Source organism: Phacochoerus africanus, chromosome 3 (assembly GCF_016906955.1).
Source record: "Phacochoerus africanus isolate WHEZ1 chromosome 3, ROS_Pafr_v1, whole genome shotgun sequence".
Taxonomy (NCBI): Eukaryota; Metazoa; Chordata; class Mammalia; order Artiodactyla; family Suidae; genus Phacochoerus; species Phacochoerus africanus.
This window is the reverse complement of record NC_062546.1, coordinates 75,815,528-75,838,048: the sequence shown is the minus strand read 5'-3', so window position 1 is coordinate 75,838,048 and position 22,521 is coordinate 75,815,528. Positions and strand designations below refer to the sequence as shown.

Genomic DNA, 22,521 nt, shown 5'->3' with positions numbered 1-22,521 from the left:
CCCAAACAATGGTTTATAAAACCACGTTTTTAAAAGTGAAAAATGTGTTATAAATGACTTAATTAGATATTATATTATTATTTATTTTTAGATGTTATCAGACAATAAACTACATGGCCTTATTTTAAGTTGAATTCATATGAGTACTCATTTGTATTACTAATTTGAAATATAATTTTTTGAATATATTATCTATGTAAATCAAGGTTGAATAATACTCTGGGTGTATAGATAAATTTGATATATTATAGATTTTAAGAGTGCAGCAAGGTCTGGACAAATGATTTGAATGAAACATTAAAAGATGTGCTGTATTCATATACAGTTCAGGATCCATTAACAATGCAGCAAACACAGTGTTTCAGAGAGATCTGTCCCTGTGGATCCATTGCAGGTTGAATAAGTAGCCATAGTTTGGAGTGCCGAACTGTTTAGTTGGTTTAAATATGTCCAAAGATAAATATAAGAAAATCATCTGGTCATAACCCCCAATTTTGTATTATTTTAATGAGAAAATTAAGTTAACAATTAAATAATAAAAACTCCAAACAATTCATTTGCATAAGAAAAGCTTCTTCCCTAAAGCTAACTGGTATGCATGTTAATGAAAATATAATTACAAGTCACACCCTTTTACCACACATTCAATGGATTCTCATTTGCATATTCAGTGAAGGTCTCAATACTACAATTTTTCCTACAGCAATAGAGTACTCTACTTTATGGACTAACTCTGCCTCAGGCAGAATGAAAATATATAGTAAGATAGCTAATGCCTTTTATTGTTTAATCAATCAGCTGAGTATTTTTTCAGAATTCTATTGAGTAGTTATAATTACTTTACTTATCAATTATTCATAAGTCAAAAATATTGATAGATATAAAAATATTAAACTCAAAGAAATAGTAATGTTTTTACTATTAGAATAAAAACCAGAAAACAGCTTGCTTCTCCTGAACACCATTGAAGATGCTTCTTCCTATGGCTTTTTCAGTTGGCATTATGCTAAATACTCTGGAGATTAGTGGAAGCAATAGAAGCAGTGAGAAAACCTATAAGACAGAAATTAACCATGTAGGGGATGTGAAGATCACATGGATTGATTTTTCCAAATGACTAAATTTGCAGTTACTATAGTAGAATTAAATGTACATAGATTACACTCTAATAGTTGCATAATGTTCTTTGCACTGAATATTGGAATTTGCAAATTATATTTTTATTATGCATTAGGGTTGATTTTTTTCTAGTGGGAACATATTTTAAATTTAATGGAAGTCAGTAGGAAGTCAGTATCGAAATAGTATCCATATATTTAAAAGAAACCTAATTTTTAATAACATATGCATTATAGCATTAGGCAAACTTCAATTTAAAAAAAAACAAACAAGAGAGGAGTGGATCAAGAAGATGTGGTACATATACACAATGGAATATTACTCAGCCATCAAAAAGAACAAAATACCATTTTTTGCAACATGGATGGACCTAGAAACTATCATGCTAAGTGAAGTCAGCCATACAATGAGACACCAACATCAAATGCTTTCACTGACATGTGCAATCTGAAAAAAGGACAGACTGAACTTCTTTGCAGAACAGATGCTGACTTACAGACATTGAAAAACTTATGGTCTCTGGAGGAGACAGTTTGGGGGGCGGGGTCTGCTTGGGCTATAGGATAAAAATCCTGTGAAATCAGATTGTTATGATCATTATACAACTACAGATGTGATAAATTCATTTGAGTAATAAAAAAAAAAGAAGAGGCAAAGTTAAACTATAGGAGATAAACTATCTGTGGTGCTTAACACAAATGGGGAGCATCTAGGAGCCAAGTGTCCTGGAGCATGCTGTGATTTCCCTTCTAACATTAAGGACAAATTATTGCATCTTGTACCATCTGTCACTAAAACAGAAGCACAAAGACCACTAGGCTTCTGAGGATCCTGTAAGCAGCATTTTCCACACTTGGGAATCCTATTCTGACCCATTCAAAAGTGTCAGGGAATGCTGCCAGGTTTAGTGTGACCTATAGCAGAAAAGACTGCTAAGCTGGTCCTGGATATAATCCTGCCACTCAGGTGATATAATCCAAGAGACCTAATGGTGTCAGAGATCAGTGTAATAGGAGAATATGCCATGTGAACATTATGGGAAGTCCCAATAGGTGCATCACAATATATAGCAAAATATATTCTTAGTATGTCTGCAGAATTAATTCACAATAATGGGGATTAGTACCATATGCTCTACCATTTTTTATATTTACTATGTAATATTTAATAGTACAAGAAGTTATAAAGTGTAACAAAATGAAAGCCTAACTAAACTGCTGCCTAAAAATAATAAATAAATAAAAAAATAAAAATAAAAACAAAAAAAAATAAAAAAACCAAACAGATTTTGGAGTCAAATATATAAAACTCGTAAAACTGGTTTTACCTCATCTTTTTGCCAGAGTCAGACTATCTATAAGCATTGAGCCCTGATCATGGTACACACTTAACACTATATAATTAATGATCATTATTATTGTTAATTTTTGTGAGTTGAACTATGACATACTCAATTTAGAACAAATTCCATTAATTATGTTGAATTGGTTATTAGATTTAATTTTTGTTAATATATCTACTATCAAGATACCAGGAATTATAGTCATAAAATTATTCTTTGTATTTTTCACATATAAAGAAAATGCACATGATTTGAATATACAATGTCATTCAATTATTTACCCAGAGCTGATGGTACACAAGTTCCTCCATTCTGACAGTAGTGGCTACAGTGGTTGACTTCACATCTCTCTCCTGAATAACTGGGCCAGCAGTGACACCTCAAATCACCCTTCTCATTTAAAATGCATCTTCCTCCATTCTCACAAGTCAATTTGCATGAATCATCTGGTTTTAAAAAGAAACATACCAATTAGTATGCCATTCAGTGGATGGTAGAATAAGAAAAATTCAAATAAACAAAAATTAAATACTAATAAAATTCAAAAATAAATGCCCCCAACATAAAAATAGAAGAAACAAAATACTATCGGAAAATAGAGAACCAAGTTTCAACCACTGCTGAATGGTAAACACAAATAATGAATTAACTTTTATTGTTCTTTAGGCTTAAAGCAATATTAACAATTTCTTGTATTTGTTAAAACATTTAACAACACAACCAACTGAAACATTCTAAAAATAAGATATTTCCTGGAGTTCCCATTGTGGCTCATCAGGTTAAGAATCTGACCAGTATCCAAGAGGATGCGAGTTTAACCCTGGTCTTTCTCAGTGGGTTAAAGGATCCAGCATTGCTGTGAGCTGTGGTGTAGGTCGCAGATGCGACTAGGATTTGGTGTTGCTGTAGCTATGGCATAGGCTGGCTGGCAGCTGCAGCTCTGATTAGACCCCCAGCCTGGGAACTTCCTAATGCTGCAAGTATGCTCTCCTCCCCCCAAAAAAGATATTTTCCAACCAAAAAGCATTATTTTTTATGATATAGGCAAACACTGCCTATTTTTTGGAATGTTTGATGTTAAACTAAATTGAAATTTATACAGTATATATACTATATAGAAATACATATATACATAAAATTTATAGTATAGGGAAAAATTCAAATGAAAAGATACTTTTTGATGTACATTATTAACTATATATAAACATAAAACTAAAAATCATTTATTTGATACAATATGGTGACAAAACAGTGTCAGAACATTTATTTCCATATGTTAAAATGATTAGGCACAGTCTGTCTACTTAATCCCTTTTGGCTGAGAAAAAGAAAGGATGACCATTCCTTGAGGTTGAAAAATTATTACAAAAATATGATTAGTCCGATTTATGATAAAAATTGGTCTCAAATCATTTTCCAGGTTATTTTTCTGTGTGTGTTGACATAGCCTTGCTCTATTAGAAATACTGCTCTGCATAGAGTAGGGCACAATGTCCAATGGAACAAAGATGACTGACAATATTTTAAGAAGCATTTATTCAAAAAATGTCTTTTACTAAAGTCTTGCTTATTTTATATGAAATAGATAAAATCAAAACAGCCTATATTCTTCACTCAAGATGCATTGGCCCAGACATAGCAGAAACTTGAATATATCACTGCAATAATCACAAGAACATCTTAAGGAGTCTCAGTGACTTCAAATGACACAAGATTCAAGTATCATACCCACTGTCATAAATAGAGACTTATAAGCCATGTCAGACAATTCCAAGATTTGCCTCACTGAAAAGCAGTTTCTAATACTTTGCCATGTAGGGAGGGTTCAGGTTGGCAGAACTAAAGTCTGCATTTGTAATATGAATAACTCTCTCATGAGGCATTATATATATATAATTTATTATATATATATATATATAATAAATAAAATGACATTTGGTAGAGTGAGACCTGTTTTTAAGTTCTAGTTCTCCCCCTCACTAGGCATATAAGTTAACCTAACAGCCTCAGTTATTTTTTAAGGACAAACATACATTTTAACTCATAGATTTGTTGAATATTAAATTAGGTAAGAAACTTAAGAGTAAAAGTTTAAATTATAAAACATTGTACATTTTTAAGTGTACAATGTATGTATAAATACATACCATACACATACACACAAATAAGAATTTGAGTTTCAGCCCGTATCTACCACACTAGGCTGGTAGAAGAATCAAGAGCTATGATCAGGTCTACAAGGTGTATTGCTAAATTTCAACAGGAAGTTGAGGTAGTTTTTTGGTAAATAACCAAGGGACATTCATATTCAGCATTGTTTAGGGAGTGCCCACAAGGTGCACTGAGAATACAGCTCAAATAGAATGGTATCTAGGAATCCAGAAGGTGAACACTGAAGGAACTGAATGAAAGTTATGATGCCTGGACCTGGATTACAGAGTGAAAATGAAGAAACTGAAAGAGAGAAGTGAAGAGTTCCTGCTGTGGCGCAGTAGGTTAAGAATCTGACTGCAGCAACTTGGTGGCTATGGAGACTGAGTTTGATCCCCAGCCTAGCACAGTGGGCTTAGAATACAGCATTGCCACAGCTGTGGCATAGGTCACAGCTGTGGCTTGTATTCAATCCCTGGCCCAGGAACTTCCATATGCTGTGGGTGGGGACAGAGGGTAGGGGGTGGGAGATGAGAGAGAGAGAAAGAGAAGTGAATTTGACTTGAAGACATAAGCAGTGTCATAGATTTTTTGGATTTTGGACTTTGCCTCAAAAGCAATGTTAAGTCATTGACAAGTCTAAAAAATCTGAGAATGACTGTATAGGTAGGGCTTAAACTGAAAGCAGGAGGACTGTTAGGACTGTTTAAATGATTCAGGCTGGATAAGAAGATGGCCTAAAATAGAGCAATGTGGGACAGATAGATGTAGACAGATTCTAAAGGCAACTAAAAGGTAAAAATCACATTGGAAGATAGGGCAATAGGACCTGAAGGGGTGTTTTATCTCTGAACATATTAAATTGGAAATAGCCTACATAAATACAAGTGAGAACCTCTAGCAAAGAGCTGAATACAGAGGTCAATTCTCAAGAAAGATCTCAAGTGGAAATATGCTTGTTTAACTTAAAATTTACCAAAAAAAATTCCAACTCATTCAGCATGAAATATCTTAACCAGAGTTATGAATGTGAACATGAAGATAAATATTTAATGTATTGTGATCACAGTTTGGCTTATTATGAGAGGACTCATTTTTCACTTGGAGATATTCTACATAAAACACATAGATATTCAAAATCTATACATGTTAGGACATGTGCATTTCTATAATGTGCGTTAGGCACCAGAAATTTAAAAATGTAATGCTGCCCAATGAAATGGAATGGAATTACATTCTTTAAAAACCTAACTGTAGGAATTCCCGTCGCGGCTCATTGGTTAACAAATCCGACTAGGAACCATGGGGTTGAGGGTCTGATCCCTGGCCTTGCTCAGTGGGTTAAGGATCTGGTGTTGCCGTGAGCTGTGGTGTAGGTTGCAGACACGGCTCGGATCCCGCGTTGCTGTGGCTCTGGTGTAGGCCTGTGGCTACAGCTCCAATTAGACCCCTAGCCTGGGAACCTCCATATGCCATGGTTATGGCCCTAGAAAAAGGCAAAAAAACAAAAAACAAAACAAAACAACAAACAAACAAACAAAAAACCCCACCCAACTGTAATAGTTCTATAATGAAAAAGGAGGCTGCTTTTGTCAATAACTAAATCACTCCCAGAAGCCAAGCTCCAGCAATTATAATCAACTACAGGGACAAGCAGGTGAATACTTCTCCAAGAATCAGTAACATTTGAATTTCAAATTTCTTACATGAAGATTAAAAATATTCAGTGTGTTCATCATTTAACAATAGCAGCTAGAGAAAGATAAGTAATTATAAAGAGCTGAAAAAGTTTGGCTATATCAAATGTTAATGTCAGGAAAAAGTTAATTGGCATTTATCTACATCAATCAATAATTCTAAAATGCACTTAATTCGTAACAGAAGTGGTCCAAGCTGTCCATTACCAAGGCTCATATACATGGAGGCCATTGTGAATATTTTTAAACACTCTGATTATTTAAAATATATGATTTTCTTGTAAATTACAAAATGGATATTGGGGAGGTTTCTGTAGTCATGGCTTTCAAGCAAGGCTGAAATAGTAAAACTAAAATTTAAAACAAAGTTTTAGATCTTGGGTAAGTGAATATTTAGACAAGTTGTTTCTCATTTAAAACAATTAAATTTAGTGAATTAATATAGCAAAAAATGTTTCATTTTCTTACCTATTCATGACAGGTTTATCTCTGAGTGCTATGCATCTACTTTTTGCCAGGCATTGTGCTAGGTACTTTCTATATGTAATTTCTAGTATTTCCAATAACTCTGGATACAGACACTCTGGATGATTTAGTGGCAGTAAAGAGTATTATGTGATGATTAAGAGTGTGGAATGTCTGGGTTCACCTTAGAATCACACCATTATTAAAGAATATTAGATGATCAACTGAGCCTTTCCATGCTTCAATTTTTCATCTACAAAAATAGGTGCAATGAAATATAATATCATTGGAGTTTTATGAGGATTAAAGAAAATAATATACATACAATATACTTAAGATATTCCTTACTTATAAGCCTTAAAAATACCTATTATTATTACTAGTAGTAGCAGTATCTATTGTTAATCCAAGTTAATCTCTGAGACTGAGAGAGTAGGGGGGCAAATAAATTAGTTAAATGATAGATTGTGGCTTAATTCAAAGCTCTACCTCAGCCCTACCCTAGGCCAAGTTCTTTCTCGTATTTTTTGATTTCTGATTATTGAATAAATTATTTGCACTAAACAAGGAGGAAAAAAGGGAGCCTATGTAGAAGAGTCAGTCATGTTTATTTATAAAAGAAAAACAATAAAAGCTGTCTGCAACTTGGCCATAAAAAAACCCCACGTATAACATTTGAGCCAATGTAAAAGTCACACTGGTAGCATAAGTAGTGTATTTGTGTGCAGAATCTTAATCTCCCTCCCAAGGGTCTCCCTCGCTCAAACAGCAGTGTAAGTAGACATGTCACACAGGAGGCATCTGTGAGAGCACTGGTTATGGGTACATGTGGAACTGGTGAAAATGTGGCATATCTTCTACAAGGAAGGAGTATTTGGCATTTTAAAGTATCTGTTTCTGAGATGCCAAATAGAATATGAGGCCATCCACGTATGGTTCATGAGCAGTGAGTGAAAAATGTACCTGATAATGTTTGAAACTGTTCATTTAATTCTCGTCTTCTACCATCACAACCGAGATCAGACCAGCTCTGCTTCGGAGAGTTGGTAAAGAGCAAGGGTTCATCCTGGTACCAGTGACAATAACCCTTTTCAGTGACTGGCACTAAAGTATCCATCCAAAATGCCAATCATGATTCACATCTCTGTTAAGAGTATTCCAACCATGCCACCACCACAGTACTTTGTATATGCTACACACTAACTTGAATATATGATTCATTATTTTCTTTACACTCCATGCTGTCATGATTTTTCAGACAATTTCTTCTACATGTCCTCTTCCTTCATTCCTGCTTAATCTAAATCTAATACATCTTTGCTGATCTTGTTTTAAAGTCATATTATATAAGAAGTTCTAATCAATTCTCTAATTGGATAATCATCTAATTCCTCATGATAATTTAAGGTCTATCTCTTCTGTGGCTTATATCACTATTCACATAAATACCTATTTATTGATGTTTGCATCATTTATCATTTCATCTTTTCACCCTCTTCAGCTTTAGGGCTTAAAGACATGTATAAATGAAAGAGCTATGACAGTCTTAAACACTGAGTGCTTTAGAAAAAGCAAAAGTCTTCAGATCGCATGTAACTCCCCAGCAGAGAACAATGAGGCAGTATATGGGAACTGAGATGCTGACCAAAGTCAAAGACACTGTGTTCACTTAAGGTATTTTAACAGGAGATTCCAAATGTGTATATCATTGGCAAAATATTTGCTGTGACCCTTAAGAGATTTTTGGATTACTGCACTTTTGTCTGTGACATAAAATTAATGTGTTGATTTTTTTCTCTTAGTAGCATTTTTTTTTTCCATTTTATGTCTAATGTCTTGAATATGAGGAAACTTATTAAAAGTCTGCATGGGTGTTCAAGGGCATCTCTCCTTTCCCATCACACTGTTTTTGTTTTTGATTTTTTAAATTTTTTTTCTGGAGTTCCCGTCGTGGCGCAGTGGTTAACGAATCCGACTAGGAACCATGAGGTTGCGGGTTTGGTCCCTGCCCTTGCTCAGTGGGTTAAGGATCTGGCGTTGCCGTGAGCTGTGGTGTAGTTTGCAGACGCAGCTTGGATCCTGCGTTGCTGTGGCTCTGGCGTAGGCTGGTGGCCACAGCTCCGATTAGACCCCTAGCCTGGGAACCTCCATATGCCACAGGAGCGGCCCAAGAAATAGCAAAAAGACAAAAAAATAAATAAATTAATAAATAAATAAATAATTTTTTTTTCTATTTATTATGTACCATCATGTTCCAAGTTTTTAAATATCTATTCTGACTTCTAGCTTGTAAAATGTACTACACTCCCTGACTGAAGCAGTATTTTCAGTTTTGTTTCTAAATTAATCGTGTTTCTAAATTAATGTTATGCTTAATAAGCCCTCAAAATATTTATTATTAGTAGTAGCGTTTATTGTTAATCAAATTTTACACAAAGGAAACTAAGACATTTTCTAAATTAATCATTGGTTTCTAAATTAGTGTTGGCACACAAAAGTTGTTTAATACAAAGGTGATAAATGAATAAATAAATTTGGGAGTTGGGTTTAAACAAATAGCAGAATGGTACCCTTAGAAATATCATTACCTTTATTGATACAAGAAGTATATAAAAAAGTTTCTTAATTCTGTGTGTGACTTCAAAGTTCTTAATCTACTCTTCAATGCATAACAAGTGCTCAGTGCAGCTTTTTGAATGAATGTAGAATGAATTGATAGGAAGTCATCCTCAGAGAAAACAGTATTTTACACAGGCATTCAAGAACCAGCAATATCAAGGAAACTATATTAATGATTGAGTAGCTAATTCAGCTCAGTTTCGATAGTTGTGAACATTTATTGTACACATTAATTCATTATTCACAGAATACAGAAGTTTACATACCTGATAGGCTGTCATCATTGCAGGTACCATTAATTAAATATTTCCCTTCTGGGCACACACAGGTAGCCCCAGAAGGATTCAGCAAACAGAGGAATTCACATGCTAAATCCAAGCATGGGTTGGGTACTGATCAAAGGAAACAAAAGAAAGAAATGCACATATATAAATTGAATAGGTTTCAAAAATATAAAATTAAATAAGAAGAAATAATGAATTAGCAATGTTGAAAAGAAGTCACATCAAATTTTTATTGGAAATATCTTATTCAATATTACCATTATTCTTTACAGATGAAATTACTACCCAATACCCAATACCGATCATTAATAGAAAATTTATATTTCCCACAAGGGAGAAGAAATTATTCAAACACATACTTTCCCACACTTCTTTTGGCAAAACAGTTGGTCTGAGATACTGAAGTGCAGTTTGGGGCTGTTGTAAAAGTAAAGCCAAATGAAACCTTTGGGATCTAATCCTCACTTTAAATAGTTTAAAGACTGGTTTAACAGACAGAAACAACGCCCCCTGGTATTTACAAAGGCTTAACATCCATATGTAGGTATACAGACACAAACAAAACATGACTTTTTTTCCCTGAAAAAAAAAAAAAAACATGTTTAACATGGTTTCCTTTCCATCATATAGGAGTACCCACTTATCCATGCGTAAGTGGGTACCACATTTATTTTTGTCTAAATTTCTTCTCAATCAGTATCCTCTGTAGTCATAGGTGCTTTGTGGTGTATAGAATTTGTTCCTAAAATGAAAGAGAAATGGCATCTAGTTGGTGAATTGGTGACTATGAAAGTGGCTTTAATTCTGTAAGAAACACTACTCAAATATCTATTATATTTAGGGAATACTTTTACTTATTTATTTTTTATAAAGGTGGAACTATTTGACTATGAATATGAATCAAGAAGAACTAAAGGATGAGAAGGAATATCCTTCCATTAACTCTGGAGCCATAAGTGTCAGATCAAAGATAAGCAAAATCTTGAATAGAATTTCAGGAAGGTTTTAGCGGGATATACATTTTAATCTGTTTTCAAAACTGATTTAGTTGTAACGTTTCCAGACCATCATACTAAATGAGGTTAAATCCCTTTTCATTTGAATTATAAGTAAATCTTAAACAGTTTTTTGAAGGGTGAACTCATACAAAAACAGATCATTAGAATTTCAGATGCAGTTTTTTTCCTTTGTTTTGTGATATTTTTGATGGTTGTGTTTGAAACACATCTTTCAAAATAACTATGTCAATTATTTACCTATTTATTTCTAGAAGAGAAAGTAAAAATAAAAATCATAAACCATCAAAGAACATACAACCCTTGGGAACAGCTCTCCTCAGATATACTCTTTTCTTTAAAAAAAAAAAAATTCTACTGGAGTATAGTTGACTTAGAAAGTCATATTAGTTTAGGTGTACAGCAAAGTAAATCAGTTATACATATATCTGTTCCTTTTCAGATTCTTTTCCCATATAGGTATTGAGTAGCTTATCCTGTGCTACTAGCTCCTTATTACCTATCTTATGTATAGTAGTGTGTATATGTAAATTCCAACCACCTAATTTATCCCTCCCACCCCACATTTCCCTTTGATAACCATGAATTGTTTCAGATACTTTTAAAGATGAAATGTCAAACCCATGATTGTTACTTGGTTATCAGTGAGTGAAAATGGCCAATGATAAATTTCCTTACTTGCATGGTTTTTCTACAAGATTTTATTTAGAATTTAGAAAAAACTAATAAGACTAATAAGAGATACATTTTTATAACAAAGTCAATTCTAATTCCAAGAAAACATAGCCAAATCTTGCAGCATATCTGTTAAGGCAAAAATAGAAACGCTTGCATTATTTCTATTTTGTCTTTGGTAATTTAAAAAGTCTGGTGATATCAAAATTAAACTAACTTAACTTATAGGAGTTAAGCAATGGGTATAGTTAAAAATTTAAAAACACTTTATTTTGAGAGTCATAAGAAAGAAAATTCACCAATATAGACAATAATATAAAATATTATACTCACAGTCCAGTTGTTTATAGCGATGAGAAATCAAAACACCTTTTGTCTTATCAACATCTAAAGATAAGTACTCTACTGAACCATGGCCAAATTTTTGTACTCGAAATACACCATTTTTAGGTCCTGCTCCATATATATAATCTTCAAAGACATCAATCCTGTGTGGATGTAATAAGCCTAGAATTTTTAAAAAGTGAAATTATAAAAGTTGCAATGTAAATACTCAGAGTTAAGAAAACTAAGTTTATCCAAGGTCATATAAAAAATGCTATTCTTGGAGTTCCCATCATGGCTCAGCAGTTAATGAACCTGACTAGTATCCATGAGGACACAGGTTCGATCCGTGGCCTTGCACAGTGGGTTAAGGATCCAATGTTGCCAGAGTGAGCTGTGGTGTAGGTCACAGATGCAGCTCAGATATGGCATTGCTGTGGCTGTGGCGTAGGCCAGCAGCTACAACTCCGATTGGAGCCCTAGCCTGGGAACCTCCATATGCCGTGGGCGCAGCCCTAAAAAGACAAAAAAAAAAAAAAATTCTTTACATTAAAAAACAAAAAACTTTCGGTTTTAGAACATTTTTAATATTAGCTGTAAAGTTGTTAGGGTTAATTTATTATTAGTAGAAATATGTGTGATATTAAAATTGTCAGAACATAAAAACATTTCCATCGTCATTTTACTCATCCTCACTAGCACAAAGCATTGCTGGGGTCTTATATGCAGAGTAATCTTCTCTGCTATACAGTTTGCAAATAAATGAAAAGACTACAAGGCAATGCTATCCATTGCACAAAAACAGGAATTCACAAAATTCTCAATTTATGTTCTGTTTCAAATTAATGGTCAAATTAGATTGCTTGAATCACAATTTTATCAAACAATCATGAGTTGGTTTTAAATAGTAAAATAAAAACAAATTCACATTACTACTATCTGTTTTAGAAATAGAATAAAGAAAACATAGTGGAAAATGGTAATCATATATATGACTAATTTGGATAAGAGTAATAGTAGTAGTAGTAGTAATAATAATTTTTTAATATTCTTCAAAATGTTTATTATTTAGGAGATTTTATAAAAAAATCTGACTTTTGGTACTGAAATTTATAACAAGTAAAATAATAACAGTTGTGTTTTACTTGTTATGTAAAGGTTGTAAAATATAAAAAATCTTTTAACATATTTTTCTTTAATGTTTCTTGAAATAGTAAAATGTATGCTTAAGCTGAAACAGGTTGACTTTATTGTAGTGAATTACATAAATGTGAAATTTTTTCCATCTACGGTTATCATACAAAACACACACACTTTCAGTAAAGGCACAATGAAAGTTCAGTGCAATCATTTTTCTTGCAACTACTCTACTTTTGTTAAAAAAGAAAAAAAAAAACAAGGAACAAAGCAATATTCAGTAAATATAATACGTAAATATAAAAACTTCAGGCATATATTGTAAACAATTTGTGGTAAAAAAGGTCAGGAGTTTTGGTAGAAAAGGGAAAGAAAAACAGAAGAGAAATAAATTAGATTCAACAAAAATAACTGATATTACCAGGCAAGGAAAGCAAGGAACAGGAGGGAGTAAACTATGAGAGTAAAAAAGAGTAGGGAGACACAGAGATGGAGAAAAAAATTGGTGTAGCAAAAAAAGAACACAGGTTCTTTAGTCACTTGTGGTAGAAGTAAGTTTTCATTTTTACACAACATTTTTCACATGCATGAGAGTAACCTTATCAATTACCTGTAATAATTTGTTACTGTGATGTTTTACTATACAAAATAACTCACTTCCTGCTCATCACTGCAATTTGAAATAAAAATTAGCATTAATAGGCACTAATCTTGACTACTTGAGGTGTTCTGCTCAGAACAGAACATCCACAGAAGCAACAATGAGATTAAGTATTTTTTGAATCTGGACAGCAATGGACCACTTTTGTCCTAAAATCAAAAAGTTCTTCTGGCCTGCTCTCTTTGTTATTCTAGTAAGAATGAAAATTACAGTGAATAGTAAGAGTTACAAGTTGAAAAGAGAAAGAATTTGAAAAAATCCAGAATGTAAAATTTTCATATTTATGTATCATTATTTGAAACACTAAATAATAATTAAAAGCAAAAATAAAAGTACTTTGCAAACCTTGTTTGCTGCTGACAGAAACTACTGAATCAGAGCCATCATACAGAACACTGCCAATAACAGAGAGCTCAAGGTCAGCCCAGTATATCCGTTGACTGAAATGATCCACAGCTAGACCTGCAAAATCAACACATAAAAATAACAGAAATACATTTTTGATTATTTAAAATTATATTTTTGCTCTTCAGTATATTTTTATAATTGACATTTTTCTTCAGGCATCTCAGAAATTACCCAGTCTACATCATGATAGTGCAAGAATAAGAAAAAATGGAATAAGTTTAATTCCTATCTGAAATACCTACGTTTAGATTACACAGAATTTATTAAACTGTAGAACAATCATACTTCGCATAGGAAAAGCTACCCTAAATATCTTTCCTTTCCACACTTCCTGTTTTCTTAATTATGGCTACATTCTAAAAGCCTTTCCTATGATATTTTAATTTTTTCTCTTTATAGTACACACAGAATTAATTTATCATTTAAATCACTTATCTAACCAGTATTTGAAATACTTCAGTTTAATTCATTATATTTTGAAGTTATTCATGAAGGAGAATTTTTCAGAATAAAAAAGGTTCATTGGGGAATTTCTGTCGTGGCTCAGTGAAAATGAATCCTACTAGGGACCATGAGGTTGTGGGTTCAATCCCTGGCCATACTCATGGTATTGCCATGAGCTGTGGTGTAGGTTGCAGACGCGGCTCAGATCTGGCATTGCTTTGGCTGTAGCGCAGGCTGGCACCTGCAGTTCTGATTCAACCCCTAGCCTGGGAACCTCCATATGCCGCGGGTGTGGGCCCTAAAAACACAAAAGACAAAAAAACAAAACAAAACAAAAGGTTCAGGGGCTGATCATAAGATATTTCCAACCACTTGGAATTGGCCTACAGTGCTGTGGGACAATGGTGTGCATGGTGAAGTTTAAATTCACTAAAGACGGATATATATGGTAGGGAAGAATGAATAGTAAATTCATTTAATTAAGGTTCTAGTTATACTTAAATTTTTATACTCTTATTTTTTCACTCTAATCATCGATTTGTTCTGAGACTGTCTTTCTTTTCATCATTAGTATCTGTTAGTGAACACCAATGAATTAAAATTATATGAAATAAAAATAATATTTTTCTATTTATTCAATTTTTTAATTTTTATTTCATAATGTAAATGTGGTTGGAGTTTAGCCAGTATTTTCTTGCAAAAGTAACAGCAACACATAGAATATCTTGTCAATTTCCTTCAATATAGAAGAGTAAGATCTATGACCTATGAAGTCTATAATAAATCTTCACTGTACATATTTAATTTTTATGACATAGCTAGTCTTTAGATATGACATATTCCATACTGTGATATTACAATGCAATCAAAATACCCATGATATCTGAATCCTGAAGAGTTTTCTGAATCAGATTATTCAATAAAAAACCTGAGGTGATCTCAACAGCAAGGTAACTGAATGAAACTTCCTTCTTTCTCTCTAAGGCCTATGGCATATGGAAGTTTCCAGGCTAAGGGTTGAATCTGAGCCACACCCAAGGACTATACACCACAGCCACTGCAACACAGGATCCAAATGGGATCTGTGATGCAGATTGAGGGAGTGCTGGATCCTTAACCTACTGAGTGAGGCCAGGGATTGAACCTACATCCTCACAGAGACAAATTTGGGTCCTTAACCTGCCACAGTAAGAACTCCGTGAAAAGTATTTTTGAGTTTACACTAATTATTCTCGTGTAGATGGAAAAGTTTTAACAATCAGAATGAAAGCATATCATGCTGAAAATCATTTGGGAATAATTCTTCAGTTAAGTATATAGATCTATCCCAAATATAATCAAACTAAACATAAATAAGTCTCCTCAAGTATAATACAAAAATGTTCTATGCCCAATCAGCTTCTGAGAAGTGATTTAATAATTTAAACAGTGGTTCAGGTTTTACTAGTTTCCGCTTGATGATTAATTTACTATTTGGAGTCATGTTGGGAATTATGCTTTTGCTACCTCAGGTATAATTATGGGTAACATGAACCATAAAATAATCCAGTTTCCTGCTGCCACCAGTCTACTTCAAAACATTTATCTAAGAAAGGTTGAAAACACTTTTCTTTCTCACCTGCCAGTGTAATACAACATAGGAGTAGGCTTTTAAAAAAAGCTGTCCAGGGAAGTTTCCCTTGTTGCGCAGCAGAAATGAATGCAACTAGTACCCATGAGGACTTGGATTCAATCCGTGGCCTCATTCAGTGGGTCAGGGATCCCTCATTGCCCCTGAACTGTGGTATAAGTCACATATGCAGCTTCAATCCCAAATTGCTGTGTCTGTGGGTGTGGCTGGCAGCGGTAGCTCTGATTTAATCCCTAGCCTGGGAACTCTCATATGCTGAGGTGCAGCCCTAAAAAGCAAAAAAAAAAAAAAAAAAAGCTGTCTCCAACAAAATTAGTTTTTACATTTGAATATTACATTTGTTAATCATAGAAATCAGAGAAAGGAAGAAATAAATGGGTGTGTAATCTAATTTAATTACTAATATTGTTTCTCAGATTCAACAGCAATAAAAATTTCTCAAAAGTGTCATTATTAGTCTAAGCTTAAGACATACACATTTTTTTTGCGTTTTTTTTGGCTGCGCCCCTCATGGCATGCAGAAGTTCTTGGGCTAGGGACCAAGCCCACACCACAGCAGGGAGCCAAGCTGTTGCAGTGACAGTGCTGGATCCTTAACTCTCTGCATCACAAGAAACTCCTAAGACACAGATATCTTTATCAGCTCTATTATTGGACTGTACTATTTTTGAAGGAATCACATCTAAATAAAAATTATATAACAAAGCTTTTAGATGAGTGGGATATGTATTCCCCCCATTCTACAAATAGATAATTTTAATTTTTCCTTAAGTCCCTTAATGAAAGAGATAGTCTTTTAAATTAAAAAGTTAATAAAGGAATCAACTTACTTTTTAGTTGTAGAGATGAGAGTCAAGTTATATGAAGGAACAAGTTCATTTCTATATCTTTAAAATATCACATCTCTTTTTTGTCTTTAATAAAGAAGTAGTAATAAAATGAAAAAAAAAAAAAAACAATTCCCAAGAAAGTCATTCCTATCTGAACTGGGAATGGTGAATATTTGGAACCAAGTCAGTGTAAGTATAGAAAATTTAAAATAAAATGTCATACTTGTTCTAATCAAGCATAATGAAATCATAATTTGGAAGTCTTATAAAAGATAAAGGCTCAATAAGTTTTAGGAACACATGATAATGACCCTAATCATGCAGTCATTTTCTTAACATCTCCCATGATATCAAGACTACTATTACATTTTAAGGATTTTTTAATCTAACTTTTGCTGAACTCTGAAATTTTCCAAGATCCTCGCACTAGTCCCCCTATTTCCACTATGGTCTAAAAAGAAGTAAGAAAATGATAAAAGCAAAATCTTATAAGAAATGACCATAGTAACAATGTGATATTTAAGAGAGACTTGGAGAGAAAAATAAATTAAAATCATTTTGTTTTCAGAAAGAGAAAAAAAAATTGTATACATTTATGTTAAAGGAAAGCCAAGATTTATAAGGCATCAATAACCAGCAACCATCCACTACCATAGTCTGGATTTAAGAGGTGGTAAGAGGAGTCCAAAAAAAACAAAAATACTAAAAATATTTACCACTATGTCAAAATTATTTTTAAAAACTGCTAAACATATTTTTGAGACAGACTGCCTACATAGAGTCTTAGAATCCAAACCACATAAAGTCATTTCTATACATATTTATATACACACATATATACATATATATGCATTGTGTATATATATATGTGTGTATATAAATAACACACATACATGCACACACACACACATCTGTGGTTGTTAGCATCAAGGAATTGCATCAAGGAATTGAAATGCAGTCCTTAAATTTTTGTCTATTTCACTTAATTAGACATCTTTTGTTGGGCAAGGACAAAGTATATGCTGAGTGAATCAAATAATTGTGACTGGTCTAGGGCCAGTATGTACTTCTTTATTCTCTCAGAAATTGTCATGATATGGGAGGAGCTAAAGGCAATATAAATAAGCTTTTGGATATCAAATAATATGGTATTTAAATCCAACTCGTGAAATGCTATATACCCTTCTACTGTAGGGAAAACTGTAAAGTATCCTTATCTGACACAAAAATTCCTTAACTCAACACATATTCATAGAACACCTGTACCGTACCCTACCAAGTACTAGGTATGTAGCAAAGAATTAAACAGATCATGCTCCTGATCTCAGGGAGCAGGCTACTCAACCATAACATAATTGACTGAATCAGAATATATATTTTGCTTCTTGTATTAATACGGTGCATAATTAAAAAGATGTGCCATTTATTAAAAGAAACCTGAATACCATGCCATAGGTTAGTGTTAAAAAAAAATTGTAGGCATTCATCTCTTCATACATTCAACACATAATTAGTCTTTTTTTTTGTTTTTTGGCCACATTCATGACATGAAGAAGTTCCTAGGCCCGGGACTAAACCTTGCCACAGTAGCAACCCAAGCCAAAGCAGTGACAATGCCAGAGCCTTAACCTATTAGGCCACCAGAGAACTCCCAACACATAATTAGTCTTAAACACACAGTTATTACAGGTACTATCCCATTCTACAGGGGATATAATAAGAATATGCATAAACAATTTTGGTTTGAATGGTTTATGGTCTTATTGAACTCAGATTATACATTAAGGAGTCAATAATCTACTATATCATTAAAGTAGTAGAAGACAGAGTAACAAGTAAGATAAAAATTGCTTTCAAAGCCAAGAGAATTGAGGCATTCTCGTGATTTTGGAAAGTAGGCAATGGCAGTGCTGGAGGTGAACAAATACAGGGCTATCTGGGTGGTGGGCTAATTATACAGTCTGCACAATTCTAACCTTGGAAGGCACAGTGGTTACATAAAGGGACAAAGCCAACACTTTATCTATGCCTACTGCTGTTCAAAATGCTTATACCTTCAACTGAAGTGCAGAGTTCAACCAAAGACACTGCAGCACCCCAGTGAAACAGTCATTAATGGATGCATAAAGGAAAGATAGCATTTCCTATAAACCCTAAATATAATGAACAAGACATTACACTTGGAGGGAAACAGAGGCATAATTATAGTTACTGATTTCAAATATTTATAAACATACACCAAGAAAAGACAGAATACAGGTACAAATAGATCTCAGATTTTCTAGGAAGACATAAGCAATGAATAAACTTCCATGTAAGATTAACTCATAGAATATATTCTCATAAGTGCACATCTTCCCAAATACAATGTATATGTGCTTATTGATTCAGAATGACTAGTTGATGGTCAGCTTTTCATTGTCATTTTCTAGTAATATGCTATTTATAAAATCTAAATTATCTATTATTTCCTAAAAAATCTTCTGGGATTTGTTTTTGAGTCATTTGCCTTTCAATAACATTTGGCACACCATACTTAAGAGTTATTAATCACTGTAAAGATAACATTGAGAAATGTTTCTGCTTGATGGAATAAAGTCTTGTCTATTAACATTTGACTAGCATTGCCAATAGTAAGAAATTTACTTATTAAGCAGGTAGGCATGAAGTAAAGCAATAGATTTTTACAAGTGGCTTATGGATTTTTTTAATTTTATAGGATTCTAACTAATATAAAAAATAATCAAATTAATAAAATATACTAAATGACATTTCAAAATGTGGATAAAATAATAATTGGTATTAGGGAATTATGGCGGAAATTGTACAAGATACAAATGAAAGACTTTAGCACAGTATTTGGTATATGACTTTAATTAATCTTAGCCTCTTAGATGTTCAAGATATTACACCAATTTACATTGATTTTAATATCTGATTTAAATGTCATACATCCTCTGTAAGGTAAATACTATTATATACATTTGACAAACATGAACACTGATGCTCAAAAATATATGCGGGTTGCTCAGTTTTAACTCAAGCTTATATAAATGGCAGGTGTGTGCTCTTTCTTCTACTCAACATTTCTTCTGTGCAAGCCTCTAGGTGTAAGGTCCAATAGGGTATACTATATTCCTTTTGAAACTTTTCCTTCAGCTATTATGACACTGAATTCTGTTGCTTTGCTCTTATTGCTCAAATACCTTTGTAATCTTCATTTTTGACCTTGACTCTTCTAAATATAATAATCTCACCAATTTCCACCCTAACAAGTCTCTCTGTTTTCCCCTCCCTTGTCCATCTTAAAAACTCCAGGAACTTTTAAGTTACCAGCTTTCTGTTGCTAATTTCCCAAACTAAGTTTCTAGTTCTGCTTTGAGCTCCAGAACTGAAATTTTCAATTGTCTGTGAGATATCTCCATCTGATTAACTTAGGTTCATCATATCCACAACTGCAACACATGAGAACAGGGAATAACACTCCCTTTATAAATAAATTTCACAAGAATCCCTGTCTCAGGCTCCCTCCTAGGGACCTTCAGGTAGGCAATTCTATACTTTGTTTCCTGAGTCATTCTTTAAAAATGAAAATAATATTACATACACCATGATTATACAACACATCAGAGAAGTTTTTAAAATTATTTTTCCAACTTTTTTGTAAGTCTAAAAATAGTTTAAAAAAAAGCTAAGAAAAAGAAGTACAACATTCTTGAAAAAAATAGTGTTTTAGCTGATCATGCCACTCTCAATACCTTCCAACAGCTCCCCTTAAAACTAGAATAGAATCCAGTCCTTATCAGTGTGGTCTGTTCTAGATCTCTGGCCACCTTGCCACCCTCACATCTACCATTCTCCTGAGTGGCTCATATACTTTCAGATATCTGCAGGGGATTGGTTATAGGATCCCCTGCAGATACTCAAATCCCTTACATAAAATGGCACATTACAGTCAACCTTCAGTATCTGGAGTTTGGTGAATTCAACTGACCATGGGTAAGGAAGGCCAACTGTCCTAACATTATTGCTTTTTGTTTGTTAGTTTTTCCTTTTGGCCACGCCGCGGCATATAGAGTTACTGGGCCAGGGATCAGATTCCAGCCACAGTGGTGACCTATGCCACTAGATCTTTTAACCCACTGTGCTGAGCCAAGGATCGAACCTACCTGCTGGCACCACAGAGACTCCACTGATCCTATTGTATCACAGTGGGAACACCACCATATTACTGTTTTTTATATATGCTAAGCTCATTCCTAATTCATAATTTGCCATTCTCTCTGGTTGGAAAGCTTTTTCCTCACATAGCCACATAGCTTGCTATCTCTCTTTATTCAGTTATCTTCTCAGTTACCTTTCTAGAGATGATTTTTCTGATAATTGTAACTAAAATAGATCCCTCCTGTAACTGTCCATCCCTTATTTTTTTTCTACACAGCTCTTATAGTTATATCATATAATATATCCTATATATTCTACCCTATATATATATTTTTAAATTTTTTGTCTTTTTGTCTCTTTAGTACCACACCCTCAGCACATGGAGGTTCCCAGGCTAGCGGTTGAATCGGAGCTGTAGCTGCAGTCCTATGCCAGCGCCACAGCAACGCAGGATTCAAGCCGCATCCGAGACCTACACCACAGCTCACAGCAACGCTGGATCCTTAACCCACTGAGGGAGAGGCTAGGGATAGAACCCGCGTCCCTCATGGATGCTAGTCAGGTTTGTTAACTGCTGAGCCACGAGAGGAACTCCTATTCTACCCTATATATAGGAAGGTACATTTCTTAAGAGGTTTCTTAAGTTCTTCTTAACAAGGGCAGGAAATTATTTCTCCAGCATCTGGAACAATTTCTGGCACCCGGTGAGCATTCAAGTGAGTATTTGTTAAATCACTAAATAGTAACACATCTACATAAATGAACCAAATACCAAGGATTGCTCCTTTCTATAAGAGCAAGAACAATCTTAACTGGAGGAAAAGCCAGAAGGTATATTAATATTAACAAAAATATAAGTACAAATATAATGTTTCAAATGAAAGAGATCACAAAGCATATTGTCAAATAACATATGCTATAGAAAATGTACTGTCCTTTTGATGGGGATGTAGTGGGCAATGGTGGGGCATGGTAAAAATCTCAGGCTTCTGCAGTGTGAAAATGTTTTATTGAGGAAGTACTAAATTTAGACATTATAAGATTGGTAAGATTCACCTAGGTACACAGAAGTTGGAAGGACACACAGTTCTAGATGGGGGATCAGGGAGGTAAATGGCATGAGAGAAAGAATGGGAATGCAGAAAAAAGAAAACAAACAAACAAACAAACAAAAAAAACCTGAGGCCATGAGTAGTCCTGGAAGTAAAGAGAGTGTGGATTGGTAATTTAGATGATATGGCTGGAAAGATTAAAACCAGATTGAAAAGAGCTGTACATGTCTTTCACATCTGTCTTTCACAAAAAGTATTTATAATTCCCACATCTCAGATCATTTAGAAATATTATCCTCTATCCTCTAGGAATATTATCATCTATTACAACATCATTGACCTCTGGCTGTAACAATACCCTAAAACAATGCTATAAACTGTCAAAATTTCACTCAAGTGAAATCCAACTAATAGCTTTGTAACTTAGGTAATTTTCAAATAATACCCCTTTAATATCATTGCCAGTGTGATAAGGGCCTGACTTTCAAGTTGGGAAAATACAG

General features: G+C 33.7%; 1 protein-coding gene across 1 annotated transcript in view; it reads right to left on the bottom strand.

Moving 5' to 3' along the window:
* The window catches only part of LRP1B (LDL receptor related protein 1B), a 1,901,444-nt gene that overhangs the window by 75,857 nt on the left and 1,803,066 nt on the right, over nucleotides 1-22,521 (bottom strand). Inside the window, exons 80-83 of the mRNA XM_047772014.1 lie at nucleotides 13,836-13,952; nucleotides 11,702-11,875; nucleotides 9,660-9,785; nucleotides 2,743-2,907 (exon numbers count right to left, since the gene is read on the bottom strand). Of these exons, the coding sequence (XP_047627970.1) occupies nucleotides 2,743-2,907; nucleotides 9,660-9,785; nucleotides 11,702-11,875; nucleotides 13,836-13,952 (582 nt within the window). The remainder of the gene's footprint in view (nucleotides 1-2,742; nucleotides 2,908-9,659; nucleotides 9,786-11,701; nucleotides 11,876-13,835; nucleotides 13,953-22,521) is intronic.